This window comes from Physeter macrocephalus, chromosome 6 (assembly GCF_002837175.3).
Source record: "Physeter macrocephalus isolate SW-GA chromosome 6, ASM283717v5, whole genome shotgun sequence".
Taxonomy (NCBI): domain Eukaryota; kingdom Metazoa; phylum Chordata; class Mammalia; order Artiodactyla; family Physeteridae; genus Physeter; species Physeter macrocephalus.
In genome coordinates, this window is record NC_041219.1 from 86,806,279 (window position 1) to 86,819,753 (window position 13,475).

General features: G+C 37.7%; 1 protein-coding gene across 1 annotated transcript in view; it reads left to right on the forward strand.

The window, feature by feature from the left end:
* The window catches only part of LOC102992106 (cyclic AMP-dependent transcription factor ATF-7), a 96,691-nt gene that overhangs the window by 17,552 nt on the left and 65,664 nt on the right, over positions 1–13,475 (forward strand). Inside the window, exon 2 of the mRNA XM_007125741.4 lies at positions 5,798–5,866. Within this exon, the coding sequence (XP_007125803.1) occupies positions 5,819–5,866 (48 nt within the window). The 5' untranslated portion in view covers positions 5,798–5,818. The remainder of the gene's footprint in view (positions 1–5,797; positions 5,867–13,475) is intronic.

Consider the following 13,475-nt stretch of genomic DNA (forward strand, 5'->3'; position numbering starts at 1 on the left):
AAAAAAAAAAAAAAAAACCAAAAAAAAAAAAAAAAACCAAAGAGCTCTGGTCTAGATTTTGTTTTCAAGGGTCAGTTAAGTGTCAATTAACTTGACAAATACCTCCCCCCTCCCCATTTTTGACAGTCTAACCAAAAACTGTAGAGCTTCTTTTATGTTATTTGTATGATAGGAAAAGCATAGAATTGGTTGGGTGTAGTCACATAAAGTACCTTAGGCACAAAGTAGTTGTAAATATGTATTTAAAATATGTCTTAAATACATATAGCTTTAAATGCGTAAATACCTGCATAGTGGTTGTTTTGTGGACCCAGCAGCTTTCTTCAAAACTTGGAAAGATAAGTGTAAAATTTCAGCAAAGTATACTTGAATATCTACTTCAGATTAAATCAGTAAATATTTATTGAACATCAACTGTGTTATGAAAGGAAAGGCTTCCAGAAGTTTTTAACTGGATCTCTATATTCTTCCCCATTTACCTTTTGGTCACAGATAATACAGCCATTTCCTTTTTATTCATGAAGCTAAAGTAGTCCACTTCTAGTTACTAACACATCACCATTTCATTTCTTTTATAGCAATTATCTGCTATTAATCTAAAATGATTTTGTTTATTAACTTCTTTGTGTTTGTCTCTTCTTTGTAGACTGTAAGTAAGCACTATGAGGGCAGATATCTTGTGTGTCTCATTCATTGTTGAATTTTGGGGCCTAGAGTATATGGTAGGCGCTGAATAAAGTGTTCAGTGAATTAATGAATTTTAAAAATATATTTATTTTTGGCTGCGTCAGGTCTTAGTTGCGGCTTGCGGGCTCTTCGTTGCGGTGTGCAGGCTCTCTGGTTGTGGCGCACGGGCTCAGTAGTTGTTGTGTATGGGCTCCAGAGTGCATGGGCTCTGTAGTTTGCGGCACATGGGCTCTCTAGTTGAGGTGTGTGGGCGCAGCAGTTGCGGTACGCAGGCTTAGTTGCCCCGCGGCATGTGGGATCTTATTTCCCTGACCAGGGATCAAACCCACTTACCCTGCATTGGAAGGCAGATTCTTAACCACTGGACCAACAGGGAAGTCCCTGAATTAATGAATTTTTTAAATGATTAAATTTACTTTTTGATCCCAAAGGTAAATTGTAGTTATTAGTTTCCTACGTCTTCCTTGTCAGATCTTTTACCGAGACTTAACCATCTTTTTTGTGCTCGTATATACTCTGGAATTGCTAGTAAAATAATTTGATAAATGACCATAAAGAATAGGAGAAATAGTAAGGGATCTAATACGTATACTGATTAACCTATGACTAATTGAACTTGTAAATTAAGCCATCATTCTTACCACTTACTTGGCATCTTTCATGCCAGATGACAAGGATTCTTTGCCCGACCAAACTTTAGTCAGGCTCCTGAACCTTCTTTTAGGCTTATCTGTGTACTTCCTTGTAAAACTGAATTTCAGCAAGAACCCTGCTAAGTCAGTTTAGCAAGAGCCCCCCACCCTCAGTATCTGTTCTCTCTCATATCTGATGAGGTTCTTCATCCTCTACCATCCCTCAGGTGATGTCTCATCACCCTGGCCTGTCTTCAGCAAGAATCTTGTTAGGTTAGTTTAACCAGAATCCCCTTTACCCCTTATGTTTCCTCTTAGTAATTTTCTAGTCACTGAACTCCACCCTGGTCCTTGGCTGTTAATTCCCACTCGCCCATGGTGTATTCAAAACTGAGCCTGGTTTATATACTGAGATCTCTTAGCCACTATTGCAATAGTCCTGAACAAAATTCATTTTTTACTGCTTTAACTCCTGTCCAGCTCTGGTTTTCTTTGACACAGATGAGAGAAAGATTCTTTTTTTTGCAAAAGACTATTGTCTTTATTTTTGTGTCCGCTTTGCCTGGCACTTAGTAGTTCCTTAGTAATGCTTTTGAATGAATAAATGATAGCTAGTTTGAACCCCTTCTAGATTTTCCTGAATCTTTGATATTTATGGTGTATATGCCTTTCTCATTTTTTATACTTAGCAATATCTGCTTTTTGTTATTAGGAACCTGCAAACAGGCCCTTGGGTGTGTTTGTATTGATACATGGCTTTTATTCCTTACCTTAAGTTGGGCCATCTTAATAACATCAGTTGGTTACTAAAGAAATAATTATATTACAGCCAGGTCCAGAGAACTGACTTTTTGTAGACCTCAGTGGCAGACTCCATCCTCATTCCATTAAAAAAAAAAAAAAAGATAGATATACATATGTATACACACAGAATCAGAGAATCAGTTTTCTTATTTGCACATTGACCATTTTAGGATATACTTCTGGCTCTGACAAAACTATTTAAGAAAGATTCTATGAAATTACCCCAATTATTAAAATCATTCTCTAAACCTTGGATTTTCTTCACGTTTCTGCCAGCATTCAGATAACTTTCTCTCTTTTAAGTGAATACCAGTTTTTATTATTCATGCATTCTGAGCACATGAGCCTTTTCCTTGGCCCCTAGGACAGCCTTTTTATGCATCCGTGTTTTCCTGTTCTAAGATCACTACTGAGAGCATTTCACTTTCTTTTGGAAATGTCTCTAAATATGTGTATCCCCTGTCTGTCATTTATTGCTTAGTTCTAAAGAATGCTTGAGTTTCATCCTGAAGAATAGATTGAGAAACAGATGACAGACTTGAGTGCCGTGCCTGGACACGTGATCTACCTGTCAAGCAGTACAGTTAAAAATGGGCTGTGAGTTAAATTCTAGTGAATGGCAGTATCATTATTCAATATTTCATCTTCTGTCTCAGTCTTTATACTACAGAAATGTGTTGCTATTTGTTTCTGAGGAGGCATCAGTTTGACCTCTCATTATCAGAGGTTAGTTTTAAGTATCAAATAGAAATAAGCAATGGCAATCTTTATATGTAGCAATTGATACAGCAGACTGGGAATGAAAGAAATTTTGAGAAGGATGTTAACTGGAAATTCTTTTTAAGTGGGGAGACAGATCATTATTGTTAAATATTTCATTTTTTAAAAAGACATCACTTTAAAGTTAAAAGCAAGAATGATGGAAATGAAAAGGAGCAAGAGATTGAGGGAATGATTGAAGAATAATTGTAGGGGGACTTCCCTGGCGGTCCAGTGGTTAAGACTCCACGCTTCCAACGCAGGGGGCGTGGGTTCAATCCCGGTGGGGAACTAAGATCCCACGTGCCACGCGGTTGGGGCCAAAAAAAAAAAAGAAGAATTGTAGGTATTTAAGAAAGAGGGCCTTCTTCCTCCCATTGTGATCTCTCTTTAGTGAAAATGGCAAAACAAAAGCCAGCAAAATCGGAAGGAAGCAGGAAATCCTAGTTAGTGACCGTCAGATTTGAATATTTAAGAGCCATGAAAATGCTTGCTTCTGTTACATTCTCTTCCCCCAAAACTTATTTTTGCCTTTTTTTCTGCTTTTAGAAAGTCTTGATTTTTCATCTCTATTTCCTAGTAAGGATGCAATGAAATAAAATTTGGAAGCCATAAATTGTGATGTGATTGTGCAAAACCAAGTTAAATTTTGAATTCTGTAGCTTGAGGAAAACCATTCCAGGATTTATTTAATCACTTCCTATACCAGTGCTGCCCCACTTCTCAGCCAAGACCCTTTTCCTCCTCTAAATCGGTAGAAAACTGAGAAAACTTAGCCTCAGAAAACGTAACTAAGGTAAAAATAAGGAATCCTGCCTGCTTATGTTACATCTGCTCTATCCCTTGTAGTTTACTTCCTGATTGAAAATAGGTTAGAGGATCTTGTTGAAATAAAATTCTCATTCAGTGATTTTATTAGGAAAGCAGGTACTGGGACTAGGAAGTAAAATTATCTCCAGCACAGCAGTTGTTAGGAATTTTTCCAGAGATCAGTTGCTTTCCAGAAATGTTCTGAGTTTTCAGCCATAATGGCATTGGTCTTTGCATTTATTTACTGTTGTATATTTGTATTTTTTTTTGCACTATGTTGTAGTTCTAGGAAGTGTATTTAAAACAAACGAACAAACAAACCAGAAGACCCCCTTGTCCTGGGGCTGTGTGGAGAATAAAGCTCTCATTTTCCCAGTACCAATCATCAGCTTGAGCTGGCCTCTCCCAGGAACAGAATTTATTGAAGCAATTTATCCTGGCTAAATGTGATATAAATCTGTGTACACCTATGTACATACAGGCTCTCTTCCATTACAGCAGTGCTGCAGCATCAGTTTCCTTCATAGTCAGACCCTGTTCCTATCACAATGAAGGATTGCTAAGAAGCCCTTTGTATTTTATGGGGCACCCCACAATTTTAAACAGCGATTAGTTGTGGAATTACTGATCAGACTACCAGAAATACGGTTTCCAACCCTAGAGTGAGTCTTAAGAGAGTAGGAGAGATGTTACCACTGCCCTCTGAGTTTTAGGCATGGTTTTCTGATTGCCAGATTTGGTCTAGCACTTTAATATTTATTTTGATGTAGATCTGACTGAGGTTAACCTGACATTTTGGTTTATCTCCAAGATGAAAATTCGAAATTTGGTGATAATTCTGAAGTCGTTTCTACGCATATTCAAATTGTAGTTCTTCCTCTTTCATCTTCCCTTGTTCGTATTCTTTCATACAGTTTTCTCTCTTGTAGAAGGATGTTTGAAAATGTCCTTTAGGAGTTTTTTTTATAAAGGCTATTTTTGTGACCCTCCCCTTTTTTCTCTTTCACTCTTTCAAAATACTCTATATCTTTTAGGAATATTTTTACTATGATTTGCATTTCTAATCCTTATCCATCTCCATCTGTATTTTTATTCCTAGTTGGGATATGAGAAATTTCCCCAACACATTCATTTGGAGTTATTGTTCTTTGACAAAGAATTTTGATCAGCATTTCAAAAGTTTAGCTTCAATAATTAAAAAAAAACAACAGTATAAACCCTGTTAAATTCTTCAGAGAAACGGAGAGGATGGATGGTGATGCCTTTTAGTGCCATTTCTTTTATCCCCTGCAGCAGCACACATCTGTTGGCTGCAACAGAGCAGCCCAAGAACTCTGGCCGAGAGCAGCACAAACAGCCGGAACATATTCACCCAGTAAACCCCCAAAGAGTCGACATTTGTTTTATTGCTGCTTTTAAAAACCTAGCCATAAATAGAATCAGGGGGGAAGGGCACCGATATTTCTCCATTTGCCACCGACGATTGGTGGGGGGAGAAGGAGGCTCCCTGTGGGGAGAGAAGGGTTTTATTTTTATTTTTTTATTAATGAAAATCATTTCCCACGTAGCCCAATAGGATGGGTGCTTTGTTTTCTTTGGCAATAATCTGGGATAAACGGTCCTTGCCAACAGTCTCATTGTTTATACACCAGGGAGCCAGATTATGGCCCTGTAAAATGGAGCACCCCTCCTATAATCCCTTAATTAATTAAATGACAAATTTTGGTCTTCTCTAGTTCAGAAATATGGCTTCCGCATCGAGCGTTCAGTGGATTTATTGACATAGGGAACTGCACTGGTTGTAATTCAGCAGACTGGAGAAGTGTGTTATATACTGAGGCAGAAAGAGGGAAAAATCTAGTAAAAGGCTTGAAATTCCTTGACTCTTTAGGTTTAAATTTTCCTAATTAAAAGTTTCAACTGAGGCACAGTAGATCATATGCCACCTGTCTAATGGGTCTCCCCAAAGTAGCCTGTGTTTACAGCTTTGATAGACGGCATTCTTGGAACACCTGTTTCTAGGCTTGATATTTTTGAAGCACTTTTTTTTTTTTTAAACTCCAACGTATTTAACATAACTTTTCCCCCTACCTCCCCCTCCTCAGCTCCGCTCTGCTATATGAAATATGGGAGACGACAGACCGTTTGTGTGCAATGCCCCGGGCTGTGGACAGGTACGTTTACAATATACTTTATTGTGAATGTCTCGTTGTGAATCAAAGTGGCTGTTTTATCACTACGGCAAAGAGTTTAAAGCCAGTGTTTTACGTGATCACTGGAGGTAATCAGATCAGAGGATTTGTAGTGTGTAAATCCAAGTTATGAGGAAATGTAGGCACTCTACCGTAATGAAATCTGCCTTGCTCTCTTTCATGTTGTTATTCTACTGGTGTTTGTTTCGCAACACACAGTGTTGAGGAATACATGTTGGTCTCGCCTCCTTTCTAAAGCTATTTATTTAAATACAAAGCAAGTTTAGAAATATCTTTTCTTCAGCCTTCATGGATGTAAAAGTCTGCTCAACATATTTGGATAGGAAGCTGAAAATGCACCCATTCATTGTGAACCTCAATTTGCCAGTCTATTTTGGATTTTTTAAATAAGAAAAAAAAGTTTCTTTTGACTGTTGAGCAAGAAAATCATTGTTAGCAGCTAAGGCAAATACCTGGCTAGGAAGGACAAATCCAACATAGACTCCGAGATCTCACAGCAATGTATCAGCTACAAGTTTTCTCAGCCATTTTCCCTGTCTGACACCATTAAATGCCTTGTTCTGTGTATTAGCTGCCATGTTATTGTTTGTATGCGTATACATTGTGTCAAATATTTTTCATCATGTACTTTTTAAATAATTTTGTTGAAACTACCTTTTTTCTTTTTTTTTTTTTTCATTTTGTACCTTCTTAACACTTATTCCTAGATCCTCCCATTCTACCATGTTCCACAAAGGATGAAGAAAGGAATACAAAGAAAGTTTTATTCAAGAGAGTTTTATTTGCCTTCAAGAGTTGATTTTATGGAGGCTGAAGGGTTGAATTTCTTTTCATTTAGGAATATGTCATGTGACTGTCCAGTGACACTTACTGGTAGTATGTGAGATTGCAGACTAGTTCTATTAAACATTGTAAATACTTAGAGAAGTATAAAAAGAAGAGAGTTAAGTTCCAGAGATTCTTAAGAATTGGAATTTGAGAATCAAATGGGGTTGGTGACAAGGAATGGGCAGAAGGATGACTCCAAATTCCAGTAAATGCTGAAAATTTCATAAAAGACTAAAAAAGCCAATGTATTCTGAAGTATTTAGCATTGCAGGGTTTATTTCCTTCCTTGTCAAAGTTTTCAACTGTATTGTTTGTTGACTGCATGTTTTCCTCATGTGGTTTATATGTATGTGGGTGTATGTGGATGTGTGTGTGTATGTATGTGTGTATATTTTTTTTTACAATAGAAGCCACTTAGGAAAATAGAGTAAATTTGTTTTACTTTTCAGACAGCTTTATGGGAGTACATACCTGAATCTGATTCCTCCAAATTTTTGTGTGTGAATTTGTTGATTATAGTACTTACCGTGACTCCCATAATAGTTACCTGGTACCCTTTTTACTTATATCACTTACTTTAAAAAATCTGCACTTTTGGTGAAAAGATTTATTTTTCTTCACTTATTGTTTAAGCTGCTCAGTGCCCCTCTTATGTATTGCATGCTTAAGACTACCCAGACAAGGATTCAAATAAATAAAAATGGATGGTAAAAATAAAGGAATACATAGGAAAAGCATCTCTTAAGCTTTCTGAGAAAGAAAATATACCAGTAGGGTTTCTTCAGGCTGTCTCATCAGAAAAAAGTAGTTTTCACTGAGATTTGTGAGATCCCAGAAGGGCTTTGTGTTTGTTTCTTTGTTTTTGTTTTGCATTATTTTGGACTAGAGGTAGGAAAACAGGGATTTTTACTTTGGGTCCTTCTTGTATTGTCGGGTTCTGTTTACCATAAGCCTTTTCCTTCCCCTACTTTTCCCTCCCATTTCTGAATTGGTTGTTGGTATTTTGGTCATTAGGTTTCATTATAACCTCTGGCATAGATCCTGAGGCTTTTTTTTCCCTCAGCGAGTGTGGAACTGAGGGAGATTGCTACCTTCTTTTGGATTCAAGTTACCTGTTTCATATAAAAAAGGATAAAAAGAATTAAGGCTTTGAGGTAGCATGATTCATCCTTTTACCTGCTTTCCCTGTGAAAACTTTATGGTCAGGTGAGATTGTAGTTCTTTTAATATTTATTTACTTGTTTATTTATTTATTTATTTGGTTGCACTGGGTCTTAGTTGCTGCAGGTGGGCTCCTTGCTTGTGGCATGCGAACTCTTAGTTGTGGCATGCATGTGGGATCTAGTTCCCTGACCAGGGATCAAACCCAGGCCCCCTGCATTGGGGACGTGGAGTCTTATCCACTGCGCCATCAAGGAAGTCCCGAGATTATAGTTCTTTAGTTATATTTAGTCTCCTTTCAGGTTTCTCCCAATATCTAGTAACAAATAACTCTAGAGTGGGATCTCTACAAAATTTACTATGATTGCTTTATGTTATATGAAATAGTGAAAATCTGACAGAGAAGATAAATTTGGTAAAGTGAACTACCCTTGGCCTGTCGTCCCAACTTCCTTATTACCTTGAAAATGGTTTCATTCTGGAGCCATCTTGAGGCCTTCAAGCCTATTTATAATCAGTTGTCACTGATTCATTGATTACTTCAGAAATGGTAGAATAATAAAAAGGCTATGTAAGTCCCAGGAGGGGTAATAAGGACCATGATCATTTTTGCAAGGCGTGTTTAGAACTCAGCAGCCATAGAAGTCTCAAAAATCAGTGGCTTCTACCAGTTAGAGGAAGAAGAAATGAAAGCAAATTATAATTCAAGAGACTGATCCATAAAAAAACCAACCAACAAAAGCTGTAAGAATCTTGTATTATTTAAATATCTGTTCTCTGCCCAGATTTTACCCTGTGTACCCTTAAATTCAGAAATCATCTTATGCCTTAATATTAAGGGGAGGTGAAAGGAAAATTCACCTAAAATAGACTAGTGGATTATGCTCTCCACCATATAATCAAAACCACCGGGCTTTCAATGGATACGTAAACATGTTTTGGTTGCTAGGTCTTTAATGGCTGTTATTTTTGGATTCTGTTCATGATCCACTTCCCAACAGTAAGTCTGATGTGACACAGCTGAGTTCTAAATATGCTACATGTACTTTTTAAAAAAAGATGGCTGCTGAAGTTTGTGTTCTTTGCATTCTTATCTGAAAAGACAGGTGATAGAGTTTTTTGAGCTCACTTATTCCTGTTCTCCTGTTGAGTCTCTGTTTCTCTTGAGGCCTCATCACCCTCATGAAGAGGAACTCAGGGAAAGTAATATTCCTGCTAATATTTCTTTACAGAATGTGGTAGCAGGAATAGTTAATAGAGCTGCCTCTGGAGAATGGGTTAGTGTTGTTAAGGCAGCAGAGCCCCAGATACCCTGCGGTAAAGGGCTGGTTGAATTTGAGTTGTATGGGTTTTAGAAATGTTTATAAGATAGCATCTATTTAAAAAACATTGTAACTATAAAATAGCTTTGCCTCTGTGTTATTAAAATATTAGAAATACAGTTTGGTGCTGAATCTAGGAAGTCTTGTAAGTTTTTAATGCTTTGGGGGCACTTTTACTTGAAGGTAGATTATAAAGTTCTATTGCATGTGGAAGCAGGAAAAATTACTGTTTGTCAGTAATCTTGAATTTGAGATGTTACTTCATGTGGATACAGTTCGATAACTTACCTTTTGGATGCTTTTTGTCCTTTGTTTTGTTTTGTTTTTGCCATACCTCCAGGCTTGTGGGATTTTAGTTCCGTGACCAGGGATTGAACCCGGGCCCTCAGTGACAGCATGGAGTCCTAACAACTGGACCACCAGGGAATTCCCTTAAAATGTTTTATTGGAAATTTGTACCTTTTTTTTTTTTTTTTTTTTTTTTTTTTGGCCACACCACACTGCTTGTGGGATCTTAGTTCCCCAACTAGGGATCGAACCCATGCCCCCTGCAGTGGAAGCTCGAAGTCCTAACCACTGGACTTCCAGGGAATTCCTTGTCCAATTTTTATTACCAGGAGTCAACAATTTGCATATTCCTGTACCTCCCTTTCAGGCACATGATGCTGGTTTGCAGTATGAATTATGCAGATTTAAGTAGTCCTTCTGGTTATCACCATCAAGTCTTCGAGCAGAAGCTGGTTGTATAAGCTTATTACTTAGAATGTCTATTTCCTTAAGAACAGGAGCACATTTCCTCTGAGAAGATTCTATTCATGGATAGTATCATCCCATTATTAGCCATTTTTGAGAAAGGTTTCTGTCATAACCACTGTGTGTCGACTCTGTCCTTTTAAGGAAAAATCCTTTGATTGTTTCTCTACCCATTGTGATGCTGAGGTGCTGTTATTCTATCCCCACCCCACCCCCGCAGAGGATATCTACTACCAGATCTTTTCTTCTCCCAGAGAACATTTAGGTACAGGTTGAGGTTCTGTTCATATCTTTCTGAGACACGACACGTATAACTAGTTCATAGACCTCTGGAGCCTGCTTGCCCTTCCGAAGGCCAGGGTAGCAGTAGAGCCCTAGTTGTGGTGGGATGGAGGGCAGCTTCTTTACATCCTTATCTTGTCGTATAATAGGAATAATGTTTATGGTGCTGTAGTCCTGGCTTCACTTGGCATTTAACCAACCTCCAGTGCTGTTTATTGCTTCGTATCCTCTGCCTCCATGAACATTATCCCTTAAATCTCTATTGCTTTGTAATATATGAGGCAACAAATAGCTTCTATGATTGGTTAAATGCTGGCATGCTGCAAAGGTGTATATTTTATTGCCTATGTAACACAAATCTATAGAGATTATTCCTGTTATCCCAGCCCTCCCATGAAATAGGCCCTACTGGTACTGTGGGACTCTGGATTGTTAGTTCTGTCCCTTTGGCAAGTTTTCCTATTAACTGGCATTGGCACAAAAGAAAAGCAAGGAAGAATGGCTGGTGCTGATTACTAATTCTTTATGTTAGGGGAGCATCTTGAATTGGAGAATAACATAGGAAAAAATGGCTCTGGTACATAAACACCACTTGTGGTGATATGTGCTGTGATATGTGCTATCTTTACATGCTTCGACAGGTGAAAACAATTTCAGGCAAACAAATAAGCCTTTCTTTCTCACCCCCTGCCAAGAGTTTTAAAAAAATTCAAATTTTTATTTAATAATTCATATTTCATTCAATAATTAATCCAGTTCCCATCTGGTAAGAGTGCCTGCATGCTGTCAGGCAGCTGAAAATACACTGCCTTATACACAATTAGGCCAAATGCTAACCTTGTTTTTTGTAATAATATGTGTTGATTTTGAAATAACTTTCAGTCCACTTTAAGTATGCTGCAGTTTTATGTAATCTTGTAATAGCAGTAGACCACTGTTATGCATAGTAAAGAGAAAAACTGGGACTGGGATGAAAAATGTAGACATGTTAAGAGCAAGGAATTAAACCCAAGTTTTTTAAATGTCAGATCTGGCACTCTTGACATTTACTCTTAGAAACAAGCGGTTGGTTATTTTAGTTTTTTGTGTTATATTTATTATTATGTTACTAAGAGCATAGTAGATTAAAAGCATCCCAGCTCCAGTCTGCCAAAAAAAAAAAAGGCCGTATGAACCTAATTGGAGCTATACCCAAGAAATTAAGGTGAAAATTTTCAGTTACTCACTCTTGTTTTCCTTGGATATGACAATATTTGGAATGGGAGCCCAGAAACTGTTCTCAGAACATTCCTGGTAGAAAAAAAATCCTCTGTCTTTGTATCTCAGTTCATCCTAAGTCAGGAGAAAGGCCTCTTTCCTAGTCCCTTCTTTTACAAACTGCTGAGTTTATAAACCGCCTTCTGGATATGAGAGCCTGTCCTTCATTAATTCTTCTTTTGCCACCCCTGCAAAACCATGTACATATAACTAGGTTGTTAACTTACAAGATATTGTCATCATTATATAGAATTCTTCGTTCTTTTATCAAAAACTCTTCCAGCTAATGCGGCAAATTGAAGCACGGCCAGTGTGCTCCCTCTGTCTGGTTAGCATGTTTCTTTAATGCAGATTGACTTGCTCAGCAGTCGCGTTTTGTCTGAAGCCCTTGTTAAGGCCTACTCTGTATGTGGATTCATAACACATCTGTGTGTACATCTACACTGCTGTATAAATAATAATAAGTAATCACCAGATGGCCTATAACTGCTCCTCTGGACCCGCTGGGTCTCTTGAAGCTGTTAGGAGAGTCTTCTGGCGTTTTGCTGGGGAAAACTTGTCATGGATTTATTTCTAAAAAAATTCAAACTCACAACTGGGTGTTTAGGACTAGATATTGCTGTGTTGTAAATATTTAACAGGCTTTGTACAGTGACAAGTAAAAGCGCCATTACTAACCACACACAGTGGCTATGGAGCTCTTCTTCCCTCCCGGCCATTTAGAAAGGAAACGAAACGCCGATAAACTGTGCATTATGAACAAGGTGCAAGAGATGCTCTCTGGATGCTCTTTCATAGGAGAAGAAAGAGGACTTAAATGTTCTGCTCAAAGGATGTAATGGGGCAAACTTAAGTTTTTTAACCATATGCTAGTGACTTAAATAAAACAAAATGCCCCTTTTAAATTGGACTTTATAATACAAGAAAAGCACCTTCAGCTGGAGTTTGGTCAGAGACAGGTTTCAGTCTTAATTGTCTTTATAACTAAACGGTACCCCTTTGAAAGGGTTACAGTTGCAAGTGTTAGTAAACACTTAGGTAAATTTCAGTTAGCTATATTTTAGACTTTGGGTTATGTCTAAAAATTTAAGACATATAATTGTTTGATAGTATTATTTATAGAGCAAAACTTTTTTGTCCTCTTCCTTCATTTTTCTAAAAAGGGGTATTTTGTTTTTGGGGAAAAATATTATTCCAGTTTAGCCTGCTTATAATTTTCTGTGCTGTATTTTGTTATTATTAATCCCCTTCCTCCAGTACCTATTCCAGGGTACTTGCTCAGTACAGTAATGCATGTTTTTAAAAATAAAAATAAAACTGGCTCCGTCTAAATGTTAGTGTTTTTTAGTCTTTGTTTATCATAAGATAACATAAAAAAAGGTTTTAAACAAATTGGGTATCTTTTAACTCTCAAGCCTAGTTTTTCTTTTGTCTGTTGACGGTTGAATCTATTTAACCACAGAGGGACTGTCCTATAAATCATAGCATGTGGCTGTTACATTCGAGTTAGGATGTATAGAAAGCTTTTCTCTTTCAAAATCTCATCTTGAAGAAGTGACATACAAATTGTGAGGCAGAAATGCTATTTATAGTTTATTGTAGACAGATTTTGCTTTTTAAGTCTTCTCATAAAATTAACAGGTTAAGGAAAGGATTTCAAGGAGGAAAGAAAGCATCATGGAGAAAAGGTGGAAGCTTTGGGATTTACCTCTTTGTAATGGTACCTTTGTGTTTTTACTTTTAAATTTCTTTGTGCAGTGAAATATGCTACCTAAGATTGTGCTTTGGTAAGAATCTGGACTATTTGCAATTGTCATGTGAAAATACAGAGAGGGCTTCCCTGGTGGCGCAGTGGTTGAGAGTCCGCCTGCCGATGCAGGGGACGCGGGTTCGTGCCCCGGTCCGGGAGGATCCCATATGCCGCGGAGCGGCTGGGCCCGTGAGCCATGGCCGCTGGGCCTGCGCGT